The sequence below is a fragment of the Lissotriton helveticus genome, chromosome 5_1, assembly GCF_964261635.1.
Source record: "Lissotriton helveticus chromosome 5_1, aLisHel1.1, whole genome shotgun sequence".
In the NCBI taxonomy this organism is placed as follows: Eukaryota; Metazoa; Chordata; class Amphibia; order Caudata; family Salamandridae; genus Lissotriton; species Lissotriton helveticus.
The window spans coordinates 479,979,166-479,995,867 of record NC_136065.1 but is presented as its reverse complement, the minus strand read 5'-3'; the positions used below and the strand labels follow the sequence as shown (position 1 = coordinate 479,995,867).

Here is a 16,702-nt window from a genome sequence, read left to right as displayed (position 1 = left end):
CTATCATCACAAACCTAGACACACTGAACTTACAATAGATCATTTAGAAACCCACACAAATTGCTGAACAGACCCTAGATGTCATTTTTGCCAAATCCAGAACTAGTCCATTTCCAAAGGATTACTCCAGTCACATGGTCAGACCAGCATCCGTACTTTCCAACACATGACACCACAACTCGCCATACCTTAGGACAACTTACCAGCAAGCACATATGGACCTTGGATCAGACTGAATTTTGATGACCTAGAAACACAACTAACATTCAACACACATCTGGACACATTACATTCAGTTCAACAGCTCTAGGAGTGGCTCCTGAAAGTGTTTGATATCCTAGTTCCACTAAAAACAACAAAACATGCCAAAAGAAACAAGCACCTTAGATGAATGCAGAATTAAAAACAGATCAAACAACAAATTGCAAAGATGCATCGCACCTGGAAAAGAACAAACTTCACCTACACATACAACAAAATATACAAGTCATCTATCAAAAAAGCATGAAAGGGGGGCGTGGCAAACAGCATGGCCGAGTAAGTCGGGAGCCTCTGTAGCTCCGGCGAGCCGACATGATCCGACGAGTAAACCGGAGTCCAGTGGTCCCGTATTCGCAACTGCGGGACCTATAAAGGTGCCGCGTGACCTGGCTTGCAATTGAAAGTGGCCGATGTAGCGTAAAACAGCCAAAATTGAATGAAAGTCTGAGGCGATCCTAAGCAACGCGGAGATGGACCCAAGATGGTGGCTCTCTGAAGCGGAGGCTGGGGCGGACGAAGCCAAGGCCGACGACGCAGGGGAAGCAAAGCAGCATCGTACGAGGGGACTGGTGCTCCGGACCGGCTGTGGACCTCCCGGGACCGAGTGAGGTGTCACCGAGGCTTCTGTGGACTGCGTGTGGGCCGCGCTGCAGAGGTCAGTCTCGGAGGCGGCAAGTGGCTGGCGGCTGAGGCGGTGGCCCGGAGAGGTGGGCCTGTCTGGGGGCGAGATACAGCGTCTGCGCCCTGCCCAGGTGGACGAAGTGCTTGAGTGGCATAGGAGACGTGGGGGCTAACGGAGGAGATATGCGGTAGGCAGGGAGCACCGTCCCACTGTCGGAGATGGTGCAGGAGGTATGGAGATTGGGACCGGAGGGGCGGAGAGAGGCCTAGCGGGGAGGTCCCTGTACACGGAGGGCCCCCCATTGACCCTGCCCTCCTGCAGGGAGTACGGCATTGAGCACTGAAGCGGACGGCAGCGCAGCTCGGAAGAAGTGGAGCGCGGACCGGACGCTAGACCCGAGGTGGGGGTGAGGGGCCAGGAGGAGGAGAAAAGCATGGAGGTCTGGTGGCTGGAACAGAGGAGGCCACACATCGGTCCCCCCTCACCCCCCGGCCCAGCTGCTGGACTTAGAACGCTGAGGGGCCCTCCGGCCCGGTCCCAGGCGGGGGGCAGAAAGCCGGAAATCCCACTGAGAGAAGACTCCAGTACGGGGAAGCCCCCCCGTGGCTGGCTGGGGTGCGCAACCCACAAGAGCGAACTGATTAGGGGTGCAGTGCCGAGCCAGGCTGACAAGCGTTCGGGTTGGAAGTCGGGATCCGGAGGACTGAAGTGAGGAGGAGGAGATCGGACCGAGGGGGTCACTACTGATACCCGGGCCACTGGGGAATCCAAGATGGGTAAAAAGGAGGTGACCGCCAGAAACCACGCCAGGGGACCCTGGACCGCTACGCTACCACCCCCCCCACCACCACCACAGAGACAGAACTCCCTGGACCGCGCTCGGACACAGCCCTATTGATGGGGCTATACAAGCGTCCAGGGACGATATACAGGCGTCTCGTGCGGCCTTGGAGGTCAAAATTGGAGAGGTAGGCTCAGAGGTCACACTGTTGAGGCAGGACTTTCGTAATTTGACAGAACGGGTGACCACGGCAGAGACAAGACTGGGGAGGCCGAAGATACCATCCATACTCTGAAGAGGGACGTGGCGGAGCTACAGGCCTCACATAAGCAACTCCTGTGGAAGGTGGATGACGCAGAAAATAGGGCCCGCCGCAATAACCTTCGCTTTGTGGGTTTTAGAGAGGGAATCGAGGGGGCCAACATGACGGAGTTCCTGCACTCCTGGCTGGTGCCTTCCCAAAAGTGAAATTTTCAAATTGCTTCGTGATAGAAAGAGCGCACCGGGCACTGCTGGTGAAACCTCCGGTGGGGGCGAGACCAAGGCCGGTCATTGTCCGCTTCCTGAACTTTGCAGATCGGGATATGATATTAAGAGAAGCCAGAAAGCTTGGGGAGATTCGTATGGAGAACATGCAGATCATGATCTTCCCGGACTACAGCCAGGAGGTGCAGAAGCAGAGACGCTCATTTGACACGGTAAAGGCCAAGCTGCGGGACCTTCATATTCAGTATATGATACTCTTCCCGGCAAAACTGAAGGTGATGTATAAGGAAAATACGTACTTTTTTCCACACCCGGAGGACGTGTGGCAGTGGCTGGAGGAGAACCCCCCCCCCCTGCGGAGACCGGAGGTGGAGATGCGCAAGAAGGCGGAGGAGGAGCCCAACGCCGGGGCCCAGTGGGGGCTGCCGAAGACGCAGAGACAGAGAAGAGCGCGAGGTAGCAGGAGAGTGAAGATGACGCCTTACCCCACACAGGGCTCGATCAGTCGGCAGAGGCAGAGCTCAGCATCCCCAGTCCTAGGTGATCAGGCGGGATCCAGGTTTCGATGTCTGGCGGGGAACGCACGTTCGGAAGGGGAGGAAGACACTGGTTGCAATTCTTCTGATGGCGAGGACGGGGAGGATCAGTCAATGCACCCGCTGGTGGCAGCAATCAACGAGATGGAGCAGGAATCGGCCAAGGAGGCGGGAGTATCGCAGGACGATATTCAGGACTCGCATTCTTGAATCTGGGGCGGACTGGATGGACAAGATGCAGGATCATAGCCGGGAAGCACGCAATTTGTTCCACCCCCTATAACTATTGCTTTATTGTTAACTGGCACATGTATCTTCCTGTCTGTAATTGAAGGAGACGGAAGTCTTTTATGCTTGTCAGATAGACATTTCAGAGCTGTTTTGTAGGGGGTATTTGTGGGGAGGGCGACAGACCTTCTGTACCCGGAAGTTCTACACGTAGCCTTCTGCGATGATGGGACTGGAGGGGGGGGGTGGGGGGGGGTGGGGGGGTGTGGGGGGGGGGGGGGGGAAGTGGGGAGAGGGGAGTTGGAGGAGTGTACAGTTGTTCCAGGTTTGAGGATTCATGGGGGGGACGAGAGTGTGAGCAACAGAGTTTTGTTTGGAGTGGGGGTTGGGGGAGGGGGGGAGAGTTACCGCATGTCAAGATTGTCATACACAACCAGGGGCTCGAAGCCCAACTTCCGCGGACTTTGAGTAACCAGCAGCATGATACAGGGCAGGATGACGGATAATCATATGGAGGCAACCCCGGTACAGCGGGGGACTAAGATACTAACGTGGAATGTTAACGGCCTAGGCAGCAGGATTAAGCGAGGGTTAGTCAATGCCTACATGAAGCGGGTGGGTCCTGATATAGTCCTGCTGCAAGAAACGCACCTACAGGGCACCAAATGTGGATTTCTGGCCAGAGGGCAGTATACAGTACTTGCACATGCGGGGTTCACCACGGGCTCTAGGGGGGTAGCCATACTGTTTAAAAGGAACCCACCTTTCGTGACAGCGCAGACCTGGATAGATCCTCAGGAGACTTGTGTAGGGGTGCAGGTACACTGGGGTAGGCAGGAGTACGCAATCATTTCGGCCTATGCACCACCAAAATTTAAGGCAGGTACGCTCAAGGGAGTCACGGACATACTATTGAACACGTCAGACACCCTACAGGTGTTAGGGGGCGACTTTAATGACGTGCTGGCCCCGACACAAGATAGGACAGGGGATAGGGCCAGAGACTTGTCCCCCACCCTGCTTTCCAGGGCGATTAGTACTCTGGGATTGGTGGATGTGTGGAGATGGCTCCATCCTGAGGGCAGTGCATACTCGTTCTTCTCCGGCGCACACAAGGTATACTCCAGGTTAGATTACATTTCATGGCTCGACACGCACTAGGAGTGGATGATACGGCAGTGTACCAGGTGAGAGGTATATCGGACCACTCACCCCTATTAGTTACGGTGGGGGGGAAGGGAAGGGAGGCGCACGACGTGGAGACCGACGGCCTGGGACCTTCAGAATGCGGACATACTAAAAGGACTGCGGGCAGATGTGAAAGTTTATATTGCTGAGAATGAGGGCTCGGTCTCGTCGCGGGTGGTCTTCTGGGAAGCCCTTAAGTCGGTCCTGCTTGACAGGGCACAGAGTAGACTGGCGTGGGAGAAGAGGAAGATGCAGTAGGAGGTCGGATCCATGGAAGCCCAGATTCTGGCCCTGGAACGGGAGCACCAGCACACTAGAGCCCCGGGGACCCTCAGACGGCTGTCGGATGTGCAGCGCCAATTTGGAGACTTGGTGACGGGGGAGGCTAAGACACAGGCACTGGCGACGCTGCATCGCTTGTATGACATAGGGGATAAGTCAGGGAGGCCCCTGGCATGGCTTAGCAGGAAGGAGAGGGATGCGAGATGGGTGGAGAAGGTTAGGGATGGCCAGGGGCGACTGGTGCAAACGGATGAACTGATAGCTGGGACCTTTGCTGAATATTACAGAGCATTTTATGAAGCCAGGGACTTAGGATCTCAGGAGGACGCGATACAGTACATGGCACACATTGAACTCCCAGTGCTGCCAGAAGAGGACCAACGAGACCTAGAGGACAGCATTACACTAGAGGAAATTAAGGGAGCCCTAACAAAACTGCGGGCGGGGAAGTCCCCAGGCCCCAATGGATTTCCTGCAGAATATTTTTTTTAAACTGCGGACTTACTGGCCGGTCATCTCCTGGGGCTCTTCGTAGAGGCAGAACAGGAGGGAGAGTTGCCGCCGGACCTCTGTTTGGCCACAATAATCCATATAAAGAGGGTAAGCCCGCAGACGACTGTGCGTCGTATCGCCCCATCTCCCTCTTAAATGTAGAGGTAAAGCTCCTCGTGACAATCCTGGCTCTCAGACTGAGGCGGGTGATACCGGGACTAGTTCACCTGGACCAAACGGGCTTCCTCCCTGATAGGGCCTCCATAATTGGCTGATGGAGGTGAGTGCAAGGCAGGACCCTTACTTGTTTTTGTCACTTGACGCAGAAAAAGCGTTTGATGCAGTTCACTGGCCCTTTCTTGAAGGGGTGCTGGTGCGGTTTGGCTTTGGACCTAGGTTTAGGAAATGGGTACAGTTGCTATATACCGACCCAAGGGCTAGAGTTAAAGTCAATGGGGTGATGTCTGGGGACTTCCCCATACGACGGGGGAAGGACTATAGAGGTATTGGCCTGTGCGGTCCGGCAGAATAGAGACATTAGGGGTTTTCAAATAGAGCAGTCAGATACCGCGGAGAAAAAAATATCGTTATATGCTGACAATGTCCTGCTGTACGTTACACACCCAGCCACCACGATTACAGCACTGTTCTTGGAACTGGATCGCTATGGAGCCCGTGCAGGCTACCAGATTAACTGGCACAAGTCGATCCTTAATGATCCCCAGGAAAGGGAGGACTGGATAGATCTGCTGGGGAGGCTGAAGACAACAGGGGAGGGGTTTGTATATCTCTGGATATATGTGACACTAGACAGCAATCTCTCCTACGAAAGGAACATTAGGCGAATATTAAATAACTTTACAGAGGACGAGGCTAGGTGGAGGATACTCCCCTCCCGATCCTGGGTCACGCAGCGATGTTTACAATAATAACGTTCCCGAAGTTTTTGTACGCTTTCCAGAATGAGTACTTCCCCCTCCCACGCAGGGTGTTCCTGGATATTAAAGTGGAACTGAGGGCCTTCCTATGGCTAGGGAAACAGCCCCGGGTGGCATTGGCGACCTTCCAGAGACACCAGTACAATGGTGGGATCTCATTGCCTAGCAAGAAGCATACTACTGGGCAGAACACCTGGTGCCCATCAATGATTGGCTACACACCCCTGCCACACACCCTACTTATGCGTTGGAGAGGCATGGCATGGCGAACCGTACATGCGTCCACTACCTGTATGTGGGCAAGGGGAGGGGCTGACTGCTTTCTGCCACTACAGTTACCCTGGGGATCTGGGAACGGGCAACGAGGACTATAGGGTGGGCGCAAACGCTGACGAGACAGACACCATTATGGCGGTGCGCCTGGCTGAAGGAACTAAGTAAATTGCAGGGCCTCCAGAGATGGGACGACATAGGTATATCGGTACTGGGTGATGTGCTGAAAAGAGGGGAACTGAAGTCATTCCAAGCATTGAGGGTGGACTACGGGTTGCATCATACACAATACTTCAAATAAGTGCAGCTGCGGCATGCCTGGGCGGCAGAGGGGACTTTGACGGAAACGCTCCCAGAATACGCACCGCTGGAGGGCCGCCTGCTACAGGAACATATCCAGGGTAGGGCAGTCTCTCTGACTTGTAATGGGTATTTGTCCATCTCATAATATAGAGCTGCGTTCATACTGGTAAATGTATGTTTTTAAGTGCGCGATATCATCTAAAACCCTAAACCTATACACGAAAGGATTACTTAGGTTATGACCTAAGAGCCACACTGAACGTATCTGGTTACCTATCCTTTCCCAAAATGGCCACAATTTACGAGGAAAGAAAGCACCCCCTTACGCATGTGCGGAAATGTAGTGGTTACAATACCCCACAGCTGTGACACATCTAACTTGGGGCGCCGTATATATAAGAGACTGGAAAAAAACATTACTAGACCAAACGGAAAATACTAGAACGGATGTACCCGTGGCGAGCGCTGCATGAAGAACTAAAAGGTAAGCAGGGATAATAATGACTTCACGATATTTCCCGCGCTGAATTCTAGACCGAGAATTTTAGACCGAGAATGGAATTTTTGTTTAGAAGTAACACATTAGGCAAGGGAGGTGTTTTAAGATCTGTTAGACCCTCTGCCGCAATAGCCAGCACAATATAATTTGGGCGACTAGCGCGAACAATTAGATAAGTTATAAATCTTCTCATGCCCCGGGTGTTTAAAAATAATAGTGCCACCTTTTTTATCGAGAAAAGAAATCCCCAGTATCAGGTAAATTAAAATTAAAATATATGACTAAAGTGGGGTTACAGTTGTTAGATTCATTGTGTCCGCCCGGTAGTAGTAAACAATGTGACCCGTTTCCCAAACAGACATACGTGAATATCTACAAATCGTTATCACGAAGCAAGAAACGAGTCTGAAATACAAAGCGAACCACGGGGAAGGGGACACCTTTGATAATCTAAGGTATGTAGAGATTAGACTTATCAGGTTGGAGTCGAACTATGTTATTAAACTGCAAGGCGCACCTAAATAGGTTACTTTGTTCTTGTTTAAGGGTTCTCGCACGCACCAAAATTGAGGAAATAATCCATTACCAGGGAACTGAGAGTTCGAGCAAATAAGCGAAGGAAGAACTATTCCACAAAACCTTTTTTCAAGAAACGGTAATGCCAAACTTTTGATTTAAATATCTAGTCATCACAAACTGGAGACGTTAAAATAAGTAGTAGGTTGATTATATACGGATTAATTCTGTCACTAGATCGGACCAGAGTGAAGGTTGAACTGTTCCCATCCCACTCGAGGCGGTGTGAGAAAATTGATCTACACTGCCATATATAACGAGCATCCTTATTCTAAGGTTAGTAGTCCCGCCATATATCATTAGCTTAGTGAAAAGAGCACTGGTCATCGACTACATTGTAATGGAGCTCAGGGAAAGTGACACAACTTTATTGATGTAAACAATAATAAAAAATGTAATGAGAGTACTTGAAGGTAGCGGTTAAACAAAAACTTGAATAGATGGAGCTAAGAGAAATGTTGCTAACTGGCCTAGGGCAATCTAATCTGAAGATCTTGCCAAAAAAAGAAATGTTGTTATTTATACTGACCAATAATTCTCTCATACACAGCAAGGATATCTGTTTACTGAATCAGATGACCCCAAATGAAACTGTCCTGATGAAGGTGTAACCATATCTACGGTTTGATACACCGAAACGCGTCGACGCTTTTTTCCTTATATGAAATTCAAGCCTCTGGGATTCTGGATATCTTGCATATTGTAATACCAGAAATCTTAGTATATCACTTTATAGGCGGTTGAATTGAATTATCTGTTAAAATATTAGGTATTTTTCCTGCATGTGGGGTTTTCTCCTTTCCTTCGTCTATCTTTTTCTTCAAGGATGAAAAGTGTGTTGCCTATTTAGAAAATGTGTATTTGTTCAATTTTTGTGTTGTATAGTTTAACATGATAATGTCCTTTTGTTTTTAATTTCATTGCATATTGTGGTGTGTTGGTGTATATAAAAGAATTTCTTTTTTATATTTTATGTTTTCAGTATAATTGACTTCATACTGAAATTTTAATAAATATGTTTTTTAATAAAAAAACTGTGAACGTTACAAACTAGTCTGTGATCAGTGATCCCGATATTATTTGAATTATATACTGCTAGTGAGTGTTATAGGATTCTCTTATATTAACTTGTCCAGGGATCGTCCTTTGACTTTACATTGTCCCTAGTACCCTGTTCCCTGGAACTTGTGGGGTCTTCTCTCAATTTATTGACAGTCTCTCTGACTTACAGAACCTTGATGAAAAACTTACCTGATGGGCTAGTAAACCTTAAAAGAAAATGGGAGAGAGATATAGGGGAAATGGATACGGTGGACTGGGACACTGTCCTGATGCACTCGAGAGAGGTTGCCATTAAGTCCCGCCTGAGGCTTATCCAGTATAATGTTCTCCCCAGAACCTACTATGATAGGGTGCGCCTTCACACCATGGGAAGGGCTAGTGACCCGAATTGCTTGCGATGTGGCCGGGACAAGGGGGATTCTTTTCACATCATTTGGTCCTGCCCGGAAATCCAGACTTATTGGGTGGCGGTCCTGAGAGAGCTTGGTGAGGTTCTGGAGATTACCCTGCCGTTAGACCCCAAACTAGTCTTATAAGGTATGACAAATGACGTAGACCTGACTCGCCCACTGTTGATCTTTTTAGTACTGGCTTTGGTGGTAGCCAAGAGAGATGTGGCGAGGAGATGGGGGGTAACCACTTTACCGCAGCTGGAAGAGTGGAGGAGAGGTATGGATCTATATATGGCTGCCGAAAGGGTCACATACAAGGCCCGAGGATGTCCTAAAAAGTTTGGTAGAGTGTGGGGCAAATGGCGCCGATACCATGGTCTGGACGGAGGACTCTGAACGTGGGAGAGGTTATCCAGCCCTGGATAAAAGGGAGTGCGTTGGAGGGCATTGTGGAATAATGGCGGGAGGCCTGGGAAGAGACGTGAGGGCACCAGTTGAAGTGGAGGACGGTGAATTGTTTTTATAGGTGGATGTTGGAGGGTGGGAGCTGCAGGGTGGGGTATGATGATTAATGACGACATGCTTGTTATGTTTATGCATTTTCAAAAGCAAATAAAAACGTTTAAAAAAAGCATTAAAAACAGCTATTCAACGGAATTCAGCATGCAAATAAAGAATTCTATAAAATTGGCACATACTTTCATTAAAGTAAATGCAAAGAATGAACCCATGCTATTCCCAAGAATGTACTGGCAAATCATTACCCAACCAAAGCAGACCTGTTAGATTACCATTTAAACCAAAAGAAAACCACCAGCACCAGCCCTTTTTCAACAGTCTTCCCCAGTGTAGGTTAACCCAGAGTCTGAGTTCCTTCAAACTACTATCCAGAACGGATATTATGGATCTTGTCAAAACAAGCAGGCCAGCCAGCTGCCCCACTGGCCCATGTCCTACACAAACCTTCAAGAACATCCTTTTAACAACCTCTGCTACCACCCCAATCAGAACAACCATCAATCAATCCTTGACAACAGGAGATTTTCCTGAACACTTAAAAAAAGACATACATACACCCATTATTAAAGAAAACAAACCTGAACCCTCAAGAGCCAAACTATGGACATACTGCAAACAGACCATTCCTAAGCAAACTAATAGAAAGAGCAGTATTTAACCAGGTGTTTCAATTTATTTAAGATAACTCTGTACTTTACTATCCAACTTCCAAACATAAGTCTGTCCAGGAAGAGGCACAGATTCAGCCCTCATTGCCATCTGGGATGATCTTAAATACACAGTAGACCACAAAAGGGTCGCTAACCTACTTCTTCTGGACCTTTCAGCTGCCTTCTATACAGTTGATCATGACACTCTAATCCGTAAAGCTGGCATAGAGAGGACTGCTCTCGATCAGTTCACACCCTACCTTCAAAACAGAACAAATGTCATCCATACTCCTCCTTTCTCATCCAAACCCTACATCATAAAAGCAAGGACTCCTCGAGGCTCTATCACTTCACCCATGCTTTTCAACATTTACATGAAGTCATAACCCACAATGATTAATGAATTTCAGCTCACCTGCTATAACTCCACAAATGATACTCAAATTCTTCCTAAACTAAAAAGCCCCAAACACATTGGAAAATCAAAATATTAAATTTGCCTCCAAGTCGCTGATCAGTAGATGACATGGAGCCATCTCAAACTGAATGCATCCAAAATTGAAACACACACCTGAGGCTACTGAAAAATTATGACCCACTCTCTGCCTGGTTGCCAATTTGGGACAATCTCCTAAAGTATCCAAGGAAGTAAGAAACCTAACAATTAACATGTACTCTGAGCTATCAACGAATGCCCCAGTGGATAGGTTAGCAAGATCACGCTTCATTCCTATGAAATCTCAGCAATGCATCTTCCTCCACCTAGGATTTCCACACAATGTAAAAGCTGCAATCTCTCCTGTACTGTCTAAACTTGATTATAGGAACTGCCTCAAACATGGATCCCCTCTATCAACTATAAAAAGTAAAAACTCTGCTGCTGGACTACTCCTTCATGTAAAGCCACAAGCCCACATCTCCCCTGCCTTAAGGGTCCTATATAATTAACGGTTGCTAGAAAATCCACTTTCAAGCTGCTTTGTATCAACCGCAAAGAAACCGGACCACTTTTGGGCAGGAAGAAAATCACAACATACATACACCATAGAAACCTCTGCTCCAGATTGGCACTCCGTCTCACAATCACAGTTTAGAAGAAAAAAACATGGGGCAATAGCTATCTCTGTTCAAGCAGCCAAACTATGGAATTCATTGCCTCCAAACATAAGATCTACAGATAACCATCCTGTCTTTAGATTACTCAAAAGCTGGCTCTTCCCTACATGCCCACCATATGCAAAATACAAATATACAACAATAGTATGAACAAGACACCAATGGTGCATAAATGTGTATTGGTAAACATGTATACTTTTATTATATGTATGCATTCAGATATGTGCATTTCTTTGTACAAATGCACATATTACTTATAAATACAAATATATATACGTTCTTATATATTCTTGCTTAACAAATGTATGTATTACCTAATGTTAAAATATATACATTCCTTACATTAATGCTTACAATGCATATAGGTCATTACATAAATAACATATGGATTTGACTACATGCTTATAAGTATCTATTATGATCATCACATCACAACATATAAACATGATTATAAAGAAAGTATGGGTAAATGTTGACTGTTCATATATAAATTACTATAAAAAAGAAATACAATCAACAATAATAAAGTAAAAACAAATACTAATTAACCCTCCCCTTTACCCTTACCCCCTTCCCCATTACACTCCACTTATCTCGTTCTCTATGCTCCTGTAATTGTTTGTCTAGCAACTGTTGTAAATCGAAACTGATGTAATCATGTAATTTTGTGAAACCTCATGTAAAGCGCTCTGATACCTCCGGGTCTAGCCAGCGCTATATAAAACTCTTTAAATAAATAAAATAAAAATAAAGTAATGGGAAACAAATAATATGGGCATATATATACATATATATATATATATATATATACACACACACACTATATATATTTATTTTACTTACAAGAGACATGAAAAACATACCTATATATATACATATATATATACACATATATATATATATATATATGTATATATATATATATATATAACAAAACTGAAAATGTATATACATACATACATATATGCATAAGTATAGCATTATATCCATATACATGAGAATCAATAAATGACATGTAAGATGAGTGTATGCTTATGGGCTTATTTTCCTATAATAACACATATCTGTCATGTGTAATTATGATTATAAGAATTGTACCTATAAGTGCTTCAATGCCGAACTATTGGTGGACAAATATAAATTAAAAAACACAAAAATACAACAATTAAAAAAAACTTAATTTACAGCAAAAATGGAAAACTTGAGTTTGTAAATATTTATCAATGCATGTACACATGGACTTTATCTAGTACAATCGGACTTATCCCAAACCTCTTTTACTTCTATGAACTCCCAAATATACCTTTCTAAACTCTTCCCTCCTCTATCCATCCTAGTCATCCAACTAATAGACTCATGTCTACTACTCACACCACTCACAATAACAATTTAAATTTCGCCCTAACAATCTGCCACTAATCCACCTTTGGGTTCTGGAGTAGAGTGCTACTCGACAAAAAGTGCTTCAATGATCGTCAGGGGTAGTCAACCCTATATAAATACAATTACAAAATATGGTCATCGTATAAGGCCTCACGAAATAGTCTAACAGACAATATATTTAGTGGGACAGAAAATAGGAAAATTGCCAGGAAATAGGTTAGGAAAATGTATTCTAACCACATGTACAAATGCCCATGCGAGCGGTACACCTCTAGAAAGAGGTCATTAAGCTGCCTACAAGACATATTTAATAGTCAAGTTGAAAGGGACAATCGTTTGCACAGGAGTGTTGTCAAGCAGATAATAGAACTGCTTTGTACACAGAATAATTATTTTCAGATTCATCTAAAATTACAGATAATTATACCAAGCATGTCAGTTATCTTCCTTTCAATGCGCACAATATGAACAGTTGCTTGATCAAAGACTCGTTACTTTCATGTGCAAGTGAAATAAAGATATATAAGCATTACAAAAATAGAGATTGTCACCAGTTAAACAACATCACACCCACTTAAAAGCTAGAACCACCAACCATAGGAACATGCATAAATGCCAGCAGTGAACATTATCGGTCTATTTCTTTTTATGAAAAATTACCATAATTAATCATTTTAAGCAAAGTATTTTGTTCTCTTTTAACTTAAAAATGCTATAGATTTGTGAGGATTTCAATTTCGCAGGCATTCCAATTCGAATCTCAGTATTAGTGAATATACAATAAAAAAATGCTTTGTGAAATGCAATATTGATCACTCACGGATCAATAACATTGCAGAAATTAAAGAGTATGGGGACATTTGAAGGGCGCCCTTTTAAGCAAATTCAAAAGAGGCTCCTCCATATGTTACAATGACAAAAAAAAGTTCATTTGAAAGATATATGGCTACCTTCATGTAAATACAGTGTAGATCATTTACAATTACGTTGCAGTTTTTACGATCAGAAATGAAATGTTAGTCTAAGAGTGGACTGCAAAATGGAGATGTGTGAGGTGCTCATGATAGGGTTAGACAGTGTTCTCTCGTGGAAGAGACTGCTTGTTGTACAAGGAGATTGACTGGTATGGAACAGGTCTTTAGCGAAGATACACTACAAAGCATTAACTCTGGGAATGTCCTTAAGTGCATGTCTTTTGTTTGACCGGAGAATACTGAATCAGTCACTGGAATATCCCACATAGTAGAATCTGAGCATAATTACGAGGGAGGTAATGTGTTAGACAAACCAAGATGGGTAATCTTGACATATGGAGGTAGTTCCATTCATTTTGGGACATATTTTCAGCAGAAATTTTGGCTGATCTCCTACGATGAAGCATTTCTATTTTTATAGAACAGGATATAATTGATGTGTTTGAAATTTGGCAAACCGAGTGTTTGGTGAGCATACCAAGAAGCTATTTCACTGCTACTAGTAAGTAATAACTATATATTTTTAAATACTAAAGGACTAAGTGTGACTGTGGGTATCAGCTGGATTTTTTTCTAAGGTTAAGAAGTTTGGTAGGATGGTGAATATTGAAGATCTGTAGAATACAAGGGGGGTAGCTGGGCCCTGTGGATGGACCTGTTAACCTGTCTCAAATTCTGTTGATCAATGTGATGTAAAGATGCTAATATTTAGTCCCACTACTGTCTTTTTAAGGGAAATGGGACCATAGAGATTTTAGCAAGGGTTTTCCCTCCACTTTCTGGGTTTCTTGTTCCATTGGACTTTACTCATCTGAACAGCCATATGATGTTTGAAATTTGTTGGTCGTTATGATCATTTCAAAATTGTCGATAGATCTGGTTATGTGTTTATAACCCAAAAGGTTGCACCTACTTATTGCAACTTGTGGGAAGAGAGGAAGGAGGAGTGTGGCTCTGATAACTACTGTGGGTAGCCAGTAGGCCTTTGTTAAAAAATGGTGAAACGTGTATGAACAATATTGCATTCAAGTGCTGGAAAATTTGCAGAAACATTTTCAGTGATGGCTGTGTATGCATTGTGGACTGATGTCCCTAAGTGGTGTGAAAGGTCTAAGAATTATAGCAAACAAATTGAATAAAGAATTTTAAAACCTGCATGAAATCCTCACAGTCTAAGTAGATGCATTCAAGAAGCTCATGCTGGCAACTATGCATGCACCTTTGCAATATTGCATATCCCAATGCCACATACAACAAAAGCCCAATTATCACCCACATATTAGGCAATCAGTGGTGCAAACTGATCTAAGGATTTACATGTTAGAAGTACACAAACGTGCAGCTTCCCCAAGATTTACCCCCAACCACAAGGTTAAAATTCATTATGATGTGACTCAATCATAAACAAAGTGTGATTATAGCGTTGATTCCCAGGCCAATATTCTTACCGCAATCACCCTCAGGGAGGGTTCCTTCTCAGGCCGATGTTCATATGAACGATACTCCTTTCTCGCGGAAACACAGTTTGTCATCTAGAGAAACAGGTCACAAGCATGACAGTCTAACTAAGATATTCACCAATCAGACTTCCTCCTTCCCCATAGGGAATATGCAAAGTTTGAACACAGAGTAAATTATTCTGAGAAATATGTTAGAAAATGCAATAATCTAGAGGGCCATCTACATTAAATAATTACAAAACAAGATGGAGGACAGGAACATCCCTTGAACTGATCATTTATCTGCATACTGTTGTTTTGCAGTGTAAACATTGCTACACTAAGAAGCACCGGGCAAGTCTAGATAACAAATACACATTGAACAATGTAAAAACATGCTTTAAAATGAGGTTGCATCACATTTAGAAGATAGCTAAGGATACTCAAAAAATTATTTAAAGATTTATGGTTAACACACGCCCACACCTAAGCTCAAGTACAGGAGCTCGCACAGCATGGCAGTATAAAACACTGTACAAAAGAAAATGCAAACATGGAATTACAAAAAGCCAGGTATTCTCACCTGCAAAGATGGATGGATCAACCTGAACTGTTTTGCCTCTAACTGCACTGCTACCACATGGCCCCACCTGGCTTGTGGATGGGTGCTTGCACTGAGGCTTGGGCTATAGCTGCTGTGTGCATGTTTAAAGTGTGAACTGCTACTACACAAGCTGTAACTGGTCTGTGTGCCACAGAACATTCTACTGCTACCACCTACATTATAAGTGTTTTCTTTGCGCCTGGGGGAGGGGGTTGTGTGTGCATCTCCTGCTGTTGACACCCATGTTGTAGGCCTGTACTGAGGGATTAATGGAAGTGGACAGTCCTGGTCCGTGCTTAATTTGAAAACAAGTAAGGTTCAGGGCCCTTCTCAGGAGGACACTACAGCTTGCACCACCCACTGCTCCTGTCAGCGCTGCCAATCACAGTATCAACACAACTACTAGCAATCACACTCCTACAAGTGTGCCAATTCAGACTTTTCCAGGCCACCTAAAGCTATAAGAATGGCATGAGCGGCAGGTATTATTAATTTTTTAAGATATATTGAATTATTAAAAACTTTGTTAGACAAACGGTGCCACTTGTCGTGGAATAGCATAAGAGTTGGTGTTGCGAACTAAGTGCCAGTGTCGAGCACCGGAAATGACTGGCTCAAATTAAGCACTGCTTCTGGTATCCATGTGGTACCTCTTCCGTGTGTGTTGGAAGCTTGTACTGCGAATGCCCATGTAGCATCAATTACTGAACACCTTTTTCTTTACGAGAAAGCAAAAACTATTGCCATCGTGTATGCCGGTTAAAATGACTGCCAATTGTTTATGTGGTGAGGAGGTGAGCAAACTGCCATCTTTAAGAGTTATTCAAAAATACAGTCAGTTCTTTTGAAGGCTTCCCAGTCTCCTTTTAGGTTTAATTCCACTAGAAATAACACAGCTAAAGACAAAATATACATACAGGCAGAAAGATACGCTCGATTTGGGAAGATAATAAAAATCAGGTAAAAAATAGACCCCGCCACTTGCCACTTGAGCCTCCCCCAAGCCACCCAGCTCCTTCACATCAGGAACCATCACTGGTGTTATTAGGCAAGTGGAAAAATGTTGGAAATTCCTGGCACGTTGTGGATCTTAATGAC

General features: G+C 44.8%; 1 protein-coding gene across 10 annotated transcripts in view; it reads right to left on the bottom strand.

Annotated features, from left to right (window-relative positions):
* Positions 1–16,702, bottom strand: part of KAZN (kazrin, periplakin interacting protein) — a 970,648-nt gene that overhangs the window by 145,594 nt on the left and 808,352 nt on the right. For 6 of the 10 annotated variants that reach the window (XM_078642779.1, XM_078642789.1, XM_078642785.1 and 3 more), the window contains one exon: positions 15,010–15,093. The exons of the other annotated variants lie outside the window; for them this stretch is intronic. In XM_078642779.1, the coding sequence (XP_078498905.1) occupies positions 15,010–15,093 (84 nt within the window). The remainder of the gene's footprint in view (positions 1–15,009; positions 15,094–16,702) is intronic. 10 annotated transcript variants of the gene reach the window in all.